This window comes from Pyxicephalus adspersus, chromosome 1, assembly GCF_032062135.1.
Source record: "Pyxicephalus adspersus chromosome 1, UCB_Pads_2.0, whole genome shotgun sequence".
Lineage (NCBI taxonomy): Eukaryota > Metazoa > Chordata > Amphibia > Anura > Pyxicephalidae > Pyxicephalus > Pyxicephalus adspersus.
Window position 1 is genome coordinate 147,328,200 of NC_092858.1, and position 18,007 is coordinate 147,346,206.

Here is an 18,007-nt window from a genome sequence, read left to right on the forward strand (position 1 = left end):
AGGTCCTGCACACACAAGTATAGGTCCGGCATGTAAAAGTCTAGGTCCTGTACACACAGATGTAGGTCCTGTACACACAGATGTAGGTCCTGTACACACAAGTATAGGTCCTGCACATACAGGTGTAGGCCCTATGCACACACAGGTATAGGTCCTGTACACACGAGTATAGGTACACCTGACAATGAAGTCTGAATAATGATAGAAGCATCTCACGCTAATGTCAACAAATATCAACACAAACACTCAAGGCTGTCCACCCAGGCCCTAAGGCTGGCATGCCATAATCAAATATTGAGATTTTTACAAAAATACCTTCTTCACTGTTTTAGCAGGACCCATTTCATCATAAAACAATAGTCTCTGCTGATTAATGATTAATTATGTAATATTCTATGAATGCTAAAGGTATGCCATTACAAGTTTATATTTTTACAAAGTATACTATATTTTGTATCATATATATTGTAATACCATATAACGAGTATACATTTTTTTGCTTATATATTTACATACACAAAAAAACATTTTGAGCAGCTTTTACTCATTTTCGTTGCATAATCTTAAAGTAACAGAACAGCAATAATGTACAAGTAAAATTTTACAGTGCCATTACTAAGAAAATTCACAACTCAGGACCCTAACATGCCAACCTTGTATGAGTTATATCATTGGCCATGAGACATTAAAGAAGGGGGGAATGGGCACAATAACACAACTCTTGTCTCTTTTACCTGCTGCTAACAATACAGTGTAATACCTTGCTAATAATGCTCTAACAGTTTTTGAACCTGACAGGGTATAGAAATATGTATGAGGTTTCCACTGAACCTGAGAGAAGTTGAGATAGTGGAAAAACGTCCTGACCTTTTAATTTCTTTACAAGCAGGGTTACTGTTTTCTATTTTATTTTTTTCATTAACATTTTCCAAACCTGATACTGCTTTAATTAATTAATAAGATGAATTATACATCCACATACTAATTTTTTTATTAGATATAATATCACATTATTGTATTTTTTTTTTAAAGTTTTTCATGTTAGGTAATACCTGTGATAAAGAGAAAAATGGCTGATGTTCAGTACCTGGGGGAAAAATCTTTCCTTATTAGCAATGCTCAGATTTGTGGCTTCCATGGCTACTTTGTGTTAAATGTCTGTCACATCTATATCCCTACCCCTTAACATTTGAACTTGCAATCATAGGAGGCTTAATTTTCTAAGATATTTAATATTTTTAAATTAGATTGGATCTACTAACAAAACTCCTCTTTTGGATACAGTGAAGAAGGGTTAGATTGTCTATTAAATTAATATTGCTATGTTTCTATGGCAATAATCATTGGCACTCAGGGATTTTTATCCTCCCTTCCTTTTGTATTGACATCCAAGGCATTGCTGAAAGCTGAACTTTTTGTCTGCCCTCTTCAGAGATCTTTCTCCATATAATCTTTTGAAGAATCCACTAGGGACCATATACAGTGTCAGAGGCTTCTTAGTGGATCTCCCATAGGAATGTGCACATTATATTCTATAAAGAAAACAGAAGAAGCAGCGTGCCATTTTTTTCAGACTCCTCTTCTACTTCCCTGTCTAATGTTTCAGTCTTTAGGAAAGCCTTGTAAAGACTGTAAAATAGGACATTTCATCCAAGCAGTGTAAGAGTTATTTATTAGATATAGGGGGACCATGATTGGCCTCAACCCAAAAAATTGTCACAACACTGAACAGAGAAATGGGCAGCAAGATTATCTTACCCTTTTCTTCCACTCCTCCACTTTCCTTCCTCTTATACCTTTAAGAGTTTTATTAATACTCAATATTTAAATAAATATATATCAGTATTTAAGCAAATTCTGATTGAGCACAGACTCATTTGAATTTTAATGATTATTTTATAAGATACAAGAACTGCTTTACATTTTTTCCTGCTATTTCATGGCTTTAAGCTACATTTTAGGGTAGTGCAAATGATCACAATGAGAAAACTTAAGTCCAATTTTGAAAATGACATTTTTCCTATAAAAATGGCACTTTTCTGAATCACTGACCCAGTGCAGATATGCAGATCATGACTTTACATTGATTTGACCTTTTAAGTATTTGATCCACGTCACTGGATCAAACAGACAATAAAAAGACTGTTTTCAGAAGAAGCAATGACAGCTTCAATATTTGTCTACATACAGCTGAATTTAAAGGTGATCTCTATTTAACTGTAAAAGTTTCCGCGCTGTCAGCGTTAAATGGTTATTTTATTTGGGGGATTGGAATAGGTAGTAATACTTACCTTATTCCTCATTCATTGGCAGGCAGTGCTTTTCTTCCCTTTCCAAAATACAGACAGACCTCTCCATTTTATACTTACAATGCAGGACTGCTGGTCCTGCTGTAAATAGTTATGTCTGAGAGCCTGCAACCAGAGAAGTTGCAAAGAGGAATTAGGGGAATGGGTCATGCAGCTGGAAGGAAAGAATAATTTGTATTTAGTAATTAAAATTTTTCCAATCACCCTATGCTAAACGAGTATTTAACCCTTTTCAGTGCAGAGTTGTGCAATGAAAGGGCCTTTTTTCCCTTTTTATGGCTGCTCATAGTTGGACTTTAAGAAGAACAAAGAGGAATTATTTCTAAAAACTATCATCAAAATGTAAAATGTACCAGCTATAGGAAAACCACACAATCTTAAACCACTGAACTCTTACACATGTGAGACAAAGAATAAGCTTCTCTGTCTGAGCCGGTAGGAGATTAGAATTATGTCTACTCGGGGACTAATTAGCTAAATGAGAATACCACAAACAAAAGGAGGTTAGAGCTATGCTATTAATATAATTTCTAGTGTAATGTTATCTTTGGGATGGTCTGCTCTGAAATGATTTCATTCAAAAAGATCCCGTATATTGTACAGCAGCTTACACTAATTTTTAAAGCACTTTTAAGGGGTGTGCTATTGTAAATCAACCAAAATACAATTACCGGAAAAACATTTAAAAATTCTCATTTTTATTAGAAGACTTGTGCACAAGTCTGGTCACATTTATAATTAATAGGCAAATCTGCCAGAAATTAAAAAAAAAATTGAAGTCAATCCCATTGAGGTCTGTGGGTGCAGGGGAATCATTCTGACCATTTATAGGGCTGATAGGCATTAGCTTGTATGTCCCTGTTGTGCTGCAAAACTGTCCTGCTGATGGCAATTTTTTTCTCTAATCCTTAAGAAATCATTAACGCAGGTATCTGCCACATTGCTCTATGTCTAACAATAGCATTTCCATTTCCAATGGATGTCTCATAATAGCATTTCCGTTAATTTCCATATTCAAAACTGGGGCACAGCAGAGTGCAGAGTGTATGTTAACTTTTCAAAGTGAACATTTGCTTTGTGGATTGAACAACTTCTACTCCTTTAGTATATCAACCCCAATGAATGTAATATTGCACTGCAATATTTTTTAAATTAAATGCAAGGCTTTTAAACAGGGCAGATACAGATTGGGAATAGAAAGTAACGCTGGCAACCAAAGAATATAAACTAAGTGTCCACATATTTTTACAGCTGATGAAGCACAAAGAATATGAATTGGCACAGTTGTATTAAAGTAATTGTGGCCAACTGCTGGAAATCTGAGGGCTACAAATGGAGTTACTATTTTAATCTTGCAGCAGTGAGCGACTGTGGAGTTCATTTACTAGAGATGGAGAGATTGATGACTTAGCAAAGTCAATGTTCATTTTACAAAAAAAAAAAGTATATTCATTTAGTAAATAAAATGAAGCTGATTTATTTTAAATACTCAATCATATGAAATGAAAAGAATCACCATGCATATATATGGCACACAAATAAATGTTTGAAATGAACACAACTGTGCCATAACGTGCAGCTTTCAACAGTGCACAGTGCTTTTGTTTGCCCCTGACTTTAAAATAATCCAATGTCATAAGATTACTAGAAAAATCCTAAGAAAAGAGAACAGATATGTAAAGAGACAAAGACACAAAAGACATAAATAGAAAGTACTCTGAATAGACAGATTCTATGCAAATTCTAATGTTAATTGAACATATAGAACATAATACATATACTACAATAAAATGACTTTCAGATTAATCTGACCTTCGATGTACTGAAATTACTGAAAGAGTTAGCAGAAATGATGGCTTTCTCAGTCATACTGATTAGTTACCCTGATATACTATGTTATACATAGAATCATAACAGTATACATAAGTAGGGGCCACATCTGGGAAGGAAGGTCTATAAATACGTCAACTGACTCATCACAAAATAATAGATGAGCTAATTAGAGATTCATTGCCATGATATATAATGTGGGTCAGATTTAATTTTATGCAGATAAGAAGGCCCTACTTTATATTCCGTTAGAATACATCAAGAAATCAAAGTTATGGTATGGGATTTATGGCGAAATACCTTACACAAATACTAAAATCTTACTGGGATGTTGAAGAATTGTGTTTTTAGTTTTTTTTTTTGGTTACATGAAACATGACTGTTTGTAATTACCAATGGGTGATTTTACATTATTTGATATTTATTGTATGTTTTTTCTTTAATTTGTGTTGCATTGTTTATTCCACAATATAGATATACAGAGTTAGGTGGATGCAGAAAAGAAGAATTACCAAAGAGCTCATTAAATGTCTGATGTATTCTTTTTTAAGTGGGACACATAGTCATGACTTCTATTAGAACAGTCCATTCATAGGAATAGGTTACCCAACGAAACATAATGCACAGAAAATCACATATGCTGCATTTTCAAGAAAGTACTCACAATTTGCACAATTTCCACCAATAGATACATATTCTTTTGGGACTCTCTTCATTAAAATACTTATAGCATAAATAAGTGAATTTATTTAAAGTAGAGCTGTTGTGTTTTTGTCTGATTCACTGTTGCTGACCTTGCTTATTTCTGACCCTGTGAGTTATCTGCCTGGACCGACCTTTTGCCCGTGACCCCAACTCTGCTTGTGTCTTGCCTTGTGTACCTTTTCTGGTGGACAGATTACCTGTGTATGACCTCTGCTCTGTATTCTGGCCTCTGTGTTTGTTGGAATCTTGGTAGTGCTTTATCTGCGGGCCCTGCGAACCCTTCCCCAGGCACCATCCCTTACAAGTCCTGGGGGTAGCCATGTGCTGGGAAACACAATCAGTCTCCCGAGGCTAAGCGGGGGCTTGCTTTAGGTGAAGAGTGCGGGGTTAGATTGGTGGACTGGTGTCTGGTGAGTACTGTTGTTGGACCAGGGCCTTACATCAGTCCTTTTAAATCAGAATAAGTTCTGGTCTAACTGTAAAGTTTGTTGTTAGGATCCTTTTTGTTATTGGGTGATAACTGTGTCCTAATTGTTCAACTGGACTCGGTAATTTTTATTAACACAAATGACCCTTTAACTGATATTATAGAACGCAAACGTTAGTATTGGCATTAATAAAAACTGGTGGGAGTTTACCTTGCTATCCTGCAAAACCTTTTTAAATACACCCTTTATAAGTGTATATTTTTTGCAAAGAATTAAAGAGAATAGAAAATGTGACTGGTTCTCCTAAACAGTCAATACCCCACATGCTGGTACTTATTTTCTACATTCTCTCTCAAGGCTGTGTCAGATGCCAGAATGCAAAATCGAATACCATTGTAAGATCGATAATGATTTGTGCCAGAGTTATTGACTTTCTTTCCTCCCAAATATCACAGTGTTTGGGCTTTAGGTTTGGTGTTGTGTATGTCTGGCCATTTCATCAAAGGAATCAGGGGAGGATAGCATACTATCCCTTCTTATCTAGAAGCAACAAATATTTCTACAGGCTTTAATAGAGCACAAGATTAGTGGTGGAGTGCAGCGAAGGTGATCACTGGTTGGGGGAAGGGAGAGATTCTCTTGGATTCTCTTTGCTTGAAATAATTAGGTAATATGCAGTAACATTCAATAACAAGCTTTACAGTTTATTCATATGGATGATATTAAGGCGAAGCATTGAAAGGTAATAATATTTAGGATAAAGATGAGGTGTTACATGGTTCACATTTTGCTTGTAGGTGACCCTTGTACAACCACTTGAACAAAAAAAGATATTTTCCATCCAGGATGACATTTCTTTCCTGAGGATAGCTACATCTATATATAATACATTTTTTACCAGTAAAAAATTAATCTAGCAGCTAATTCTTCAAATATATGGCCAAGCGTGTGATACTGCAACTGCACAACCTAAAACTGTCTCTTTATTCCAGAAATGATTTTGTAACGAGCTAATGAATGAGACCTTTAAACGTATGACAGTGATCCACAATTAAATAAATTCCCATCTAATACCACAGCTCACAATCAGATGCAGGTCAGCAGCAGTTATTCTGTTTTTCAGTAACCAAGCCAAGAATTCTTTAACCGGTTTCCTACTATTTCTATATTATTTATCCATTGAATCACTTATTTCCTTGGAATATTCCAGACAGGTAGAACATATCCCTCGTTCAACAGGCTGCTACTAAATAAACAAAATCCATCTTCACATAAATGAAACCCTTTAATGATCCCGCTGTAAACTGGATGTACGGCAGTTCATAAGACATGTCTGAAGGTTTTGTATTCTCACACCTACAGCTTTCTATGCCAAAAATCTTTCCTTTCACATCATGCCTCCCTCTGCTGGCTGAGCATTACGGAATACACAGACCTCATGCTTATTTGCTGGTTTTAAGGGTAATCTGTTTCATAAAGAACCAAATTTTGCCAGCTTTGACAATTCTTTTTAGTGTCAAAAAGCCACTGTGGCATAAAGCTTTAAAATCAGCTTTCATAACTGAATGATTAGGGGGTTTTGCTCTATGGATGCTGAACAGCTCTTGCTCTAGCGAGGCAGCAGGTTTTTCTTATACTGTGGCTGCACTTTTCTATCCTTATTAGTTCACCCTGTCACCATGCTCATTAGGAAGCTCAGAGTCCATCCATCAAAGCATGCTGCAATGGGCAATATGTAAGAAAACAGAGAAGGAGTTTAGGCAAAGCAGTCTGCTGATGGGAATATTCCTTATGTTATGCTGCACTTCCAGATAAATCTCTCTGCTGCTCCAGTGTCAGAGGTCAACTTTTAACATCTTTTAGTAAAATGTGTAAACACTTGTGTGAATACCTGCATGACTACAATGATTTCACTATAACAGATTGTTTGGATAAAAAAGCCGTTTTTTTAACAAAGACTCAGTGTCTGGCGTGTGTGTATGATAACGAAAGATTGATACTTGCTCTACCCCATGTAAGTGGTAGTGTTTACAGTTGTGTTGTACAGCTCAATATGTTATATTTTCTTTAGATGTGGATAAGTGGTGCTTTATCTGAAAGTCAGTTTGATGTTGTGGATTGAAGAATATGGAGTTAAGTTAGCCTGGTCAGGAAACTTTCAAATTCCTCCAAGGCCGTGTTTCAAGTGAAATTCAGGGTGAAGAAGAGTATCACACAAAAGTAATGGTGGAACTAAAATGTAATAAATTCAAAAGTTTTAAATAGTCATTATTCAATGTATAAAGTTTGCACCAAGCTTCAGTAGCTGGTTACAGCCTGGTACCTTTTCAGCCCTGATGTATAAGAACTTTCTGGACCCCTGAAGCGAGTTGGTCTGGTATGTTAGAAATGTATTTTTAGATAACACATCTAAATTATTGGTTCTCTTCATATACCCTTACTGTTTATTATATTTATCAGTGCTTCAATAATTTCAGTCTTAACTTGAATAATAACATAACAACCAACCTACCTTCTTTAATATAACCAGACTTATATTTGGTAAATGCTTAGTATTCTCCTCCCATCACCTATTCAGGACCCATACTGCATAAAAACAAGCATCCAAGTGACTAATACTGCTCTTAATTATCACCCCCTGGGCTAAATGTGGATGTATATATCCAATGCCAATATAATTTAATGTATGTGGGTTAAAACACACTGAATGTGAGAACAGATATATACACAAATTATATGATAATAATTTTCAATTCAGCAGCCTTTTAAAAACAAACTTCAGTTGCCACTTTATATTTTCCCTGAAAAATCAAATGACACTTAAATGCAAACGGTATGCAACATATTATAACCAATCAGGAGCCATTGCCTACTAACATTAGCAAATTTTGTTCCAAGCAGGGTTCTAACTTAATAAGCATGTCTTATGGCAGTAAATGAGCTGATGTTGGAATGCTGGTGGCCAGGTTTATCTATACACAGGGTGTTACCAGTTTACACACATGTAACATAGTGATTATGTTCTATCTATTCACATCTAGATTTTAATGAGTATTCCAAATTAAACACATAATTCAGCAATACATTTAATTTGGAACCACAATTTATATTACTTTACCCACTGTCAGGAAATCATGGCTGTTTTTAACAACATTTTATTTTGGGGAGTTTTTCACAATACCCAGCAATTCCAGTGAACAATTTCCCACCTCACATGGGCAGACCCAAACGCCAAAGGATTCAAAGTGGACCCCAGTCTATGGGCATCCCAGCTATATCATCTGAACCGGTTCTGCCCTATTTTGTAAAGTGTATTGTGATGTACAATACTTTCTCCCATTAGTAAAGTTCAGAACACATTGCCATAGTGTTGGGGAATCATCCAAGCAGAGCATAAATCTGTACAGATCATTTCTCACCTCCCGGGAGATATGTTGAGCACTGTATAGACAGTACAGATAGACTAGAGAGAGGATAAGTACAGCCAGAGGGGTGTTTACATTTGGGTAAATATTTTCTGCTTTAAAAGTAGTATAGTATAGTAGTAGTAACTGTGCACACTATAAACTATTTACTTTAAATGTAAATTTAAAATTTTTTTAGCATTAAATATATTCCTAAAGCCATTGTGTATCACCCATAATTTCAATACCTATTCAGTAATGTTTATTTCCATTAACTATCTTTTTTCCTATTTTCGGTTTAATAAGCCTATGATGATTTTTCTTCAATTCCAGGTCCATTAGCAGTTGGGCCCTGGAGAATTCCGAGCAGTAAGTACAAACTGTGCTGCTACACCAGTCTTTAGTAACTGTCTCAGCCATTTTAGCTATGTGTGCCTCGGGGTGGCATTTCAATACAGCTTCAGGTATCTGAAGTACTTTAAACAGCAGGTAAAACTAAATAAATGCAGATAAATCAGGACATATGCACTAGCCAGCTTGACCCATTTAAACTGTTTCCATCTGAGGAAGTGATCCATGGCATATACAAAATGTTTAAAAGAAGCTTGGACTATTCTTGAAATGAATGCAGAAAAAGAAGGAAAGAAGGTAAAATCAGTTTTATCATGCACACATTCTCTGGGTCTCATTTATCCAAAGTGAAGTAAAAGTATGGATTGTACATAGCTACCAGTACCACATTTTCAGACACTATTAGACATTTCTGAGACACTTTATGCATAGGGAGGCCATGTATAATTGTGTTTTGGGAAGGATTGGTTCAAAGGAAGGATAAAAACAGTTAAAATCAAAGAGACTTGTTACTACAGATCAAAATGAAAACACAATGCTAATCCACATTTGCTAAACATTTTCAACAGGTATTTGGGTATAACAGAGCTAAACAATATGGTGGTGGGGAGTTTGTGGAAACTATGTACAGCGTGTGATATCCTTATAATAGAGGATTTTGCAAACCCCATTTTGCAATACACAAGACAAAAAACAGAGGGGTTTGTAATCGATTTTTAGTACATAAAGCATTCCCTGATCACTTTCAGACCAGAAGCATATACATTGTCATGAAAATGTGACCCCGTAGGGCACTAGACATTAATCATCTGGCAATATACAGTACAAGGTTGTAAAGATTCAACTGAACAGCACCAGTGTATGTCATATACGTGAGAACCGTTGGTACCCGATGCGTTTCACCCAGTAAAGGCTTCCTCAGGGGTAGCAGTACTTTTGCGAAGCAGTAGCAAGTACAGGATACAGTCCAGGTACATTATAAACATTATAATTAAATTATTGAACATGTATATTAGGAAACACTATATATATATTGTGCTCTACTGTCTCAAATACAATGGTAACAATCTTAGGTATTTGGTAAAAGGTATTTGGGTATGTCAGATATGTGTTTCCCTCGTTGCACATTATGGTTCTTCTAAAACAGGGGTGGCCAAACTTTTTGGCTCAGGAGCCACAATGAGTTTTAAAACTTGACAGATGGGCTGGAGCAGTATCAGATGGGTGTTTTTGTATGAACTGATATAAATTACATGTAGAAGCGGGTCAGATTAAAAAGCCCAAGGGGCTGTAGTTTGCCCATGCCTGTTCTAAAACCAGAAGGGGAACATGAAGGAACCGCAGCATGCAGAAAGGGAAACTGGTATTTCATTCACCCAGAAATGAAAGGTAGAGTGTAAAGTATTTCTTTTTACAGGGAGACTTGTTATGTTTTGACCCTGTAGTGACTAGGTAACTAAAGCCAAACTCCAAACATAACTTCTAAAGTTTCAGGTAAATGGGAAAAGGTTAACCCCCTCTCAGGTGTTTATTGTAATATTGATTTTTATTACTTCCTGTCTCAGTGGCCACATCTGAAGCGAGAGGAAACTCCTCAGGGGGGATACAGTAAAAGCTTGACATAATCAATACCAATTTCTTCACTATAGGTAAATAGGTGTTCCAGGTTCTCTCTGTACTTACCATCTTGGAAGTCAAAATAACCAATCCTGAAGACACACAATGATCCAACGCACACATAGAGGGGGTTTTAGATTGAAATTTTGTTTTTGCCTACAGACATTTTTAAGAAGCTTGGGGGTGTACAGCTCTTCCACATTCACTTCAGGTAACCTTAGCTATTGATTGTACATTGTGTGGTCTGAAACCAAAAAGCTGTATTCTTCAGGACCACTATTTCTATGCCTCAACTCTGTGAGTCCCTGATCTGAAACAATCACGTGTTTCAGCTGTTGGGTCACCTAATACACTAATGCTTGTTCTGAGTCACTGACTCCCTAAGTCAGAAAATAAAGTTGAGGAAGCCGGACTCCTACAAATACACCTACAAATCATAGACACTAATTGTAAATGGCAGCTCCCATATTCTACTCCTAAAAGATTCCCTTTAAACATTAGTAAAGGACTTCACAGTGAAAATAACTACTTGCATAGTGGATCTAACCTGATGTTATATGTTTAGGTCCTAGGTTCGAATCCCAGCCAGGACACTATCTGCATGGAGTTTGCAGGTTCTCCCCGTGTCTGCGTGGGTTTCCTCCGGGTACTCCGGTTTCCTCCCACATCCCAAAAACATGCGGTTAGGTTCATTGGCTTCCCCCTAAATTGACCTAGACTACATTAATGACATATGACTATAGTAGGGACATTAGATTGTGAGCTCCTTTGAGGGACAGTTAGTGACACAACTATGGACTCTGTACAGCGCTGCGTAATATGATGGCGCTATATAAATACTGTATAATAATAATAATAATAAATACTGTTAGATTTTCTCTCATTGAAGTCTTCCTTATTTTCTTTTACCTAGTAAAATGCTAAGACTGTCCAAGGATCTTGGGCCTTGAGAATTGAAACTACTTATCTTTTCACTCTTTTATCTCCAATTCATTCTGTGCTGGGTTCGAAAGCGATAGAAAAAAAAACAACAGGCATCAAATCAGATTACCTAAGTGTTCATATCAGTTACTAATGAATTCAAACATTAGTTTGTGGACAGGATTTCCCAGAATCCTCATCCCCCTGCTTTCTATAAATGGCCCATTGTCTCAGAGTTTGAGATGAATGAAGTGCTGATCAATACTTAAAGGAAAAGCAGTAATTCTGAAAGTTTTACAACTGTATATGACTATACACTTGCAGAACAGAAGAAGATAAGCAGCTACAGAAAGGTTACCTAAACTAGATTTTAAACTGCATAGAGCTCACCTGCAGGAATTGTTTTCCTTCATAAAAAGGAAATAGTAAAAAGTTTCACTTCAAAGTATACCTGAACTTTTAGTACAATTACCCTTTCAGGGACACCACCAGTAACCCCAGCAAGTCTTATAACTGCTCTTCTCAGGTCTTGGCTGTATTGCCTGTTTCACCAGATGAGTCTCCATTCATTTATTCATTCATTCATTCATTCACTCCATGAAAATGGATGCATTTACTTCTGCAATTACAGAGCCTAGATGGAAGGCTTTTAGAGTGATGCAGCTTCCAGCAGGCCAGAACTCAGAAGAGCAAGTACAGGTAAGTATAAAATTAAAAGGAAATTCTGGGAAGAGAGAGGGCAATTGTACTAAAAACACGGGTATACTATAAGCTTGCCCCTGAAGGACGAATTGACCAGTGAATATAGCTGGGAATAGTAAAACTGCACTCTTGTCAATATATATATATATATATATATATATATACAGACCTAACATACATCCAAGAAAAAAACACTGTGTATGTATTTGTTTGCGTACTTTTTCACTTTTATGCCAGTCTCTGAGCACTGTAAATACTGTGTGTACAGTTTTATATGTACCGTGAGACCAGTCACCTAATGAATCCCTTTCTGCAGCACAAACCAGAACAGTGAAATCAGAGGGCTGAGACCTAAAGCACCAATATGACCCTCCAATGAACCTGCAGTATTGAAATACAAATGTGGCTAAACCACCGAAGAAAAAGAAAAAGGATACTGATTTTTTTTTTATTTACTATGGCATATGTAATACACATAAGGTACATCCGAAAATATGATTTTTTTCTGTGCTGAGCTATAGCTGTAAGTGTGCCTCTAATAAAATGTTCTGTCTATATTCAATCTTCCTGTGTTTTTAGACATGTTTGAAACAAGACCATATTGTTGTAAGGCAAAATGAAATGATGTAAAATCTGCAATAGAAAATCACTGTTTTTACTCTGAAGTCTTGGAGCTGTAAGAAGCTATTGACAGTGATCTGTGTCTGGACACTACAGATAATTATTCAGGATGGTTAAGGCTACAGGGAATTTTTCATTTCATGGTAAAATTGTTTTAGTCACTGTCAGACGTAGGATAAGCATGTTATTTTTGGTTACTTAAATGCTCCAAGTACAAACAATGTTTTCATTGTTATAGATTGCCTTTATAATTTATAAGCTATAAGCTTTAAAAGTGGACACCATCCAGCAATCCAAAATCTGAAATGGCCTTCCTTTGGATAAAGTATGGATAAAGTGGATAAAGTAATTTTACTGTAATCTTAAACAATCATCAGTTAAATACACTGAATCAAAGCATTTAAAGCTTAATTTTGATGATATAGAAACACACAATTTCCAAAACTTTTAGAAAACTTTCATGGTAAAAGCTCCTCCAAACCAATGGTATTATTACACCAGTCACACTAACACCATGTTGCTTCCTATTAAAAAAGATTTTAGAGATATAATTAGACAATTTTATCTAATTGATGAATGTTTATCTACAATTTATCATTTCTTAAACATGATGCAATTAAGTTTTTATTGATTACATTTAAGGCCAATATCATACTCAAATGTTCAACCAAATTCAACATCTATTTAATGCTGTTAAACTGACATTTACTTTGGAAAAACAGTCTTTAGTTTATTTTATTTCAATTTTGTGTTGTTTAAGACTGCTGGGAGAGATGCAAAAACACGAAAAAGCTAATTTAACCAAATTATAATAATATAAAAATGTACACGTACCCATAATGGGTGCACTGTGCCAAATTTCTAGATTCTGACAAACAACACCTACATACTTCTTTTCCATCTGAGCCTGATCTTTTTCCTTATTATCCCTTCAGCCATTTCTTGGTAGATTAGATTGTGTTATTGAACATGTGTGAGTCTCTGTGTTGTTATATACATGATATATTATTATATACTATTAACTAAATACAGTATATTATGTACATACACACAAGTACATGTTTATACATTCAAATATCTTGTGCACTGCAATGATATTATGAGGATTACAAAATCAATGTATTCCACAAAACCAAACTAATATTAGAAACAATATAATATATAACAGAGCCATATTCATTCTTTCAAATACGTTCAAGTCTTTGCAAGATCCCAAATCTTGAAGATAAAACTAAGTGCCACACAGGCATTTATGTACAAAGGTATAGAAGGATTGTTATGCATTGCCCATACACTTTGCCCTCCTGTTAAATATTGCTCTAAAAGAACTAAATTTGTTGTTATGGACTAAGCTTTTACTTTTTTTTTATTTCTACTATTTTTACTAATACTATGAATCATTCTTCACCACCTAAGGCAAATGCTATTTAATGATTGCTTTGCACTCTCTTTGGTATACAGTATTATAACATGTGTAATAAAAACAGTGTAACTGTGTAAAAAGCAAAGTTTAATGGTACATAAACAATGAACCCTAAAATGGGAGCACATAGAGCTTTTATGACTATGTTACCAGAATGCCATTGAACAGAAGCTTACATTGCATACCACCAATATTTTCTAACAATAGCAAAACAATATTTAGTGGAGTTAAGCTTTGACACATAGTTGGTAGGAAAGAATACACCTGCAAACCTAAACATACAGTTAGGTCTTTGAAAGAGTCAATAGTTTCTCCTGTCAAAAGTTGTGTTCATGTATGTTCTGTTAAACAAGTTGAAGCTTAGACCTTGAAAAAGTGAAACAACCAAAAAGAAATAGTCATCAACCGCACCAGCAATGATAGGCAAAGAAACTTTAGCTTATAAAAAAGTGACTTAAAACAAAAGAACACACTTTAGGAAAGCTTGGCTTAGCCAATATATCAACATAATAAATGTGTGTGAATTAGAAGTAAGATTGTGAATGGTGACCCTAATATCATGGATATCATCAACGTAACGGAAAATAGAAAAGCACTTAAAAATACACTAGTAATAGAATAAACAAACTTAAGTCCATCAAGTTCATCCAAATGTGAATATCAACTTATCAAGTTAAAAGATGCAAACTTTAAGGTAGCTAAGAACTGATCCTCATGAAGATAACTTTCCTTAATCCATCATTTATTCTCTGGATCAATCACTGCACTAATAAATTCCAATAACCACAGCTGTAGAGATGCCATGCCTATAAGAAGGGCACTGAAGCCACTATATAACCTTCCTTTTAAATCATGGAATTTTATTTTATTTTTTTCAAGAAATAAAAATAAATAACTTAATAGTGACCTATTGTAATAAATAAATTACTCTTGTGCAGGATGAAGTTTCTGTTCACATTTAGAGTGAGCAAAGAGTTTACAAACATCTAAAAAATCTTTATATTATACATTGTATTATATACTTTATATTATTACATTGTACTAATATTTTTATTTATTTTAATGGTTGGTATGGTTATGCTTGCAGGGACATACGGTATATATATATATATATATATATATATATATATACGGTATATAACAGTGAATTGCAAATCTGCACATTAAACCATGTCTTGATATATGCCATGCTTGTATATGCATTAACATTCTTTACATCCTGCTTTATGGCCCCAGGCATTTTAAGGTACAATAAACGGTGCTTCCACCGTCACTGGAAACTCTGCCAAGTGCTTTTAGCATTAGGACAACCACAGCCAACCAGATTTATATATACACTTTCACAAGTGACTTTAAAATGTAATCATGTTTTGGGGAATTCTATTACACTGGCTTCCTGTTTATTGGTTTAACAAATATGCCCGGCTTTCTCTCTGAAAATTGTTTTGCTCTGTGTTCATAATCAGCTTTCCAAGCTCAGCTGGCAGAGAAACTAATAAATTACCAACAACTGATACTCTGACTGACAACTGTTTTCTTGGGATATTACATTTTTAGAAGGACACTAATTGTATATTTGCTTTGAAGGATTTTTTTTTCAAATGAGTTGCAGAAGATGAAAAAAAAAGAAAAAGCCCATTTAACTTTAAAAAATGGGAAAGAGTTTCTACCTATTAACACTTAAAGATCCCAAAACAACACTTTAATTAAGAAAGAAAAAGAAAGCTTCATATCATAATGGGAACGTTTACAACTTCTCTCAATCACAGCTCAGTCAAGTTTACCAAGTCATCTATTCAAATATATATATATATATATATATATATATATATATATATATATATATAACCAAAATTTAACCAAGGCTAATCACTAAAAAGGACTCGATCACCTGAAATTGTGTAAGTTGCTTTGGTCTTTAATGATAGAATTGTCTTTAGCTTCAAAATCCTTTACATTATGGTAACTACAAAGTTTTTGCAGGAACTTATCTTTTGCAAATGCATTCTTGCAATGGTTACTTGAAATATGTAGTGTCAACAGTAGAGCACTGGAATTTCTGCACAATAACACCCCACAAATATTAGGTGAAAGCGTTAATATATTATTATTGTTAATATATATATATATAGCTAATCCATGAAATCAGCAGTAAAGTTTGATCTGGGGTTAGAGACAAAATAACAAAATAGGATTCTTGATTGAGTGCCATGAACATACAAAACCTTTGGCCCTATATGTGTAAAATCCTCTAATGTGTTAGATGATATATATATATACATAAAAAAAGGGATTACCGGTAAATATATATATATATGTATATATTAGATGATAGGGACTGGCAGTCTACCTTCCTCATATGTCAGAGGTAGAAAGTTTGCTCTTCTCAAAGTTTGAAAACTCAAGTGTGAAGACTTCTTCTAATTATTTTCATCCTTCCTTATTTTGTCTATTAACCAGATGTTCTCTTGAGAAATGCCATAAAATAGATTAGAAAACAGTATGTAATAATTCACAAATGAGGTAAATGATTTGCCAATAACTTAATTAATTGTTCACCAGAGTGGGAGCAGAGTTCATTGTTGAAGCGAATTGCAGCATAAAAATTCTATTATTTCGAGGCAAATGATTAAATGGCATTTCATTTCCAACAAAATGAGATTATCGAAAAGAAGTAATTATGAGATACCCCAGGCACTTTACTTTTAGAATAGACATATCTGTCAAGGACATAGACATCTAGTGGAATCCAATTTTTCGCTTTAATCTTTGGGGGAACCACTGAAAGGTATTAGTCAAGCATGTTTAGAGGACTGGGGCAATAATTAAGATGGGAAGACAAATAAACAAAACTTGGAGTTGACTCCATCAAGATGGTGCAAAATTTAAGGGAAGAGGGTGAAGGTCTCTGATAGAAGACCTGGAATTACCTGGCCTCTATAACACAAGACAAGCATGGTCCCCAAAGCAATGGCCAATGGTAAGGGGGGACCTGATGGACATAAATCATTAAATATAGAAGGGGGTGCTTACCTTGGCAGTGGATATGCACCATAGCAGTTAGCAGCAAGCAGGTTGCATACATGTTCTTAGGATAATCTCCTTATCAGTCTCTTTACACAGCTTCTTCTCTTTCTTCTACCTTGTGTGATTTTTGTTATGCTCAATACTTTGGAAGCAGAAACACAGACTGCTCACGATGCATTGAAAGAAGCGCCCGGGTGTTGGAAGTGCTGGGTGAACAGGGGAGGGAAAAAGCAATTACCCAAATCAAATGGAACAGGAAGAAATAGCTTGTTGTGGCTCCTTTGAGAGAGCCCGGCAGTTGTTTGTTGGTGTAATTGCAATCAGCTGTGGTGGAGGAGAAGCTTACATTTCACTGCTTGCTGGGAGACGATTGCTTGCTTGCCGCTAGATTTCTCATCAGCACCTCCAGCAGATTTCAGCACCGCGGACAGCGCCTAGCGGCCGCACCCGGTAATGCTTTAACTCGCGAGTGGCTGGAATGGACAGCCAATGAGGAGGCAGCGCCATTCATCTGCTGCTAAAGACTGGGAATTAGGAAGAGAGAATGGAATGCAGAGGGGAGCACATGGTGAGCACAGCAAATATCACACAGATCTGTTTTTATGTCATATATATATATATATATATATATATATATATATATATATATATTATATGTATATATTTATA

General features: G+C 35.3%; 1 protein-coding gene across 1 annotated transcript in view; it reads right to left on the minus strand.

The window, feature by feature from the left end:
• SEZ6 (seizure related 6 homolog) overlaps positions 1-17,746 on the minus strand; it is a 373,229-nt gene extending 355,483 nt beyond the window's left edge. The window contains exon 1 of the mRNA XM_072417567.1: positions 17,345-17,746. Within this exon, the coding sequence (XP_072273668.1) occupies positions 17,345-17,396 (52 nt within the window). The 5' untranslated portion in view covers positions 17,397-17,746. The remainder of the gene's footprint in view (positions 1-17,344) is intronic.
• Positions 17,747-18,007: the final 261 nt, after the last annotated feature.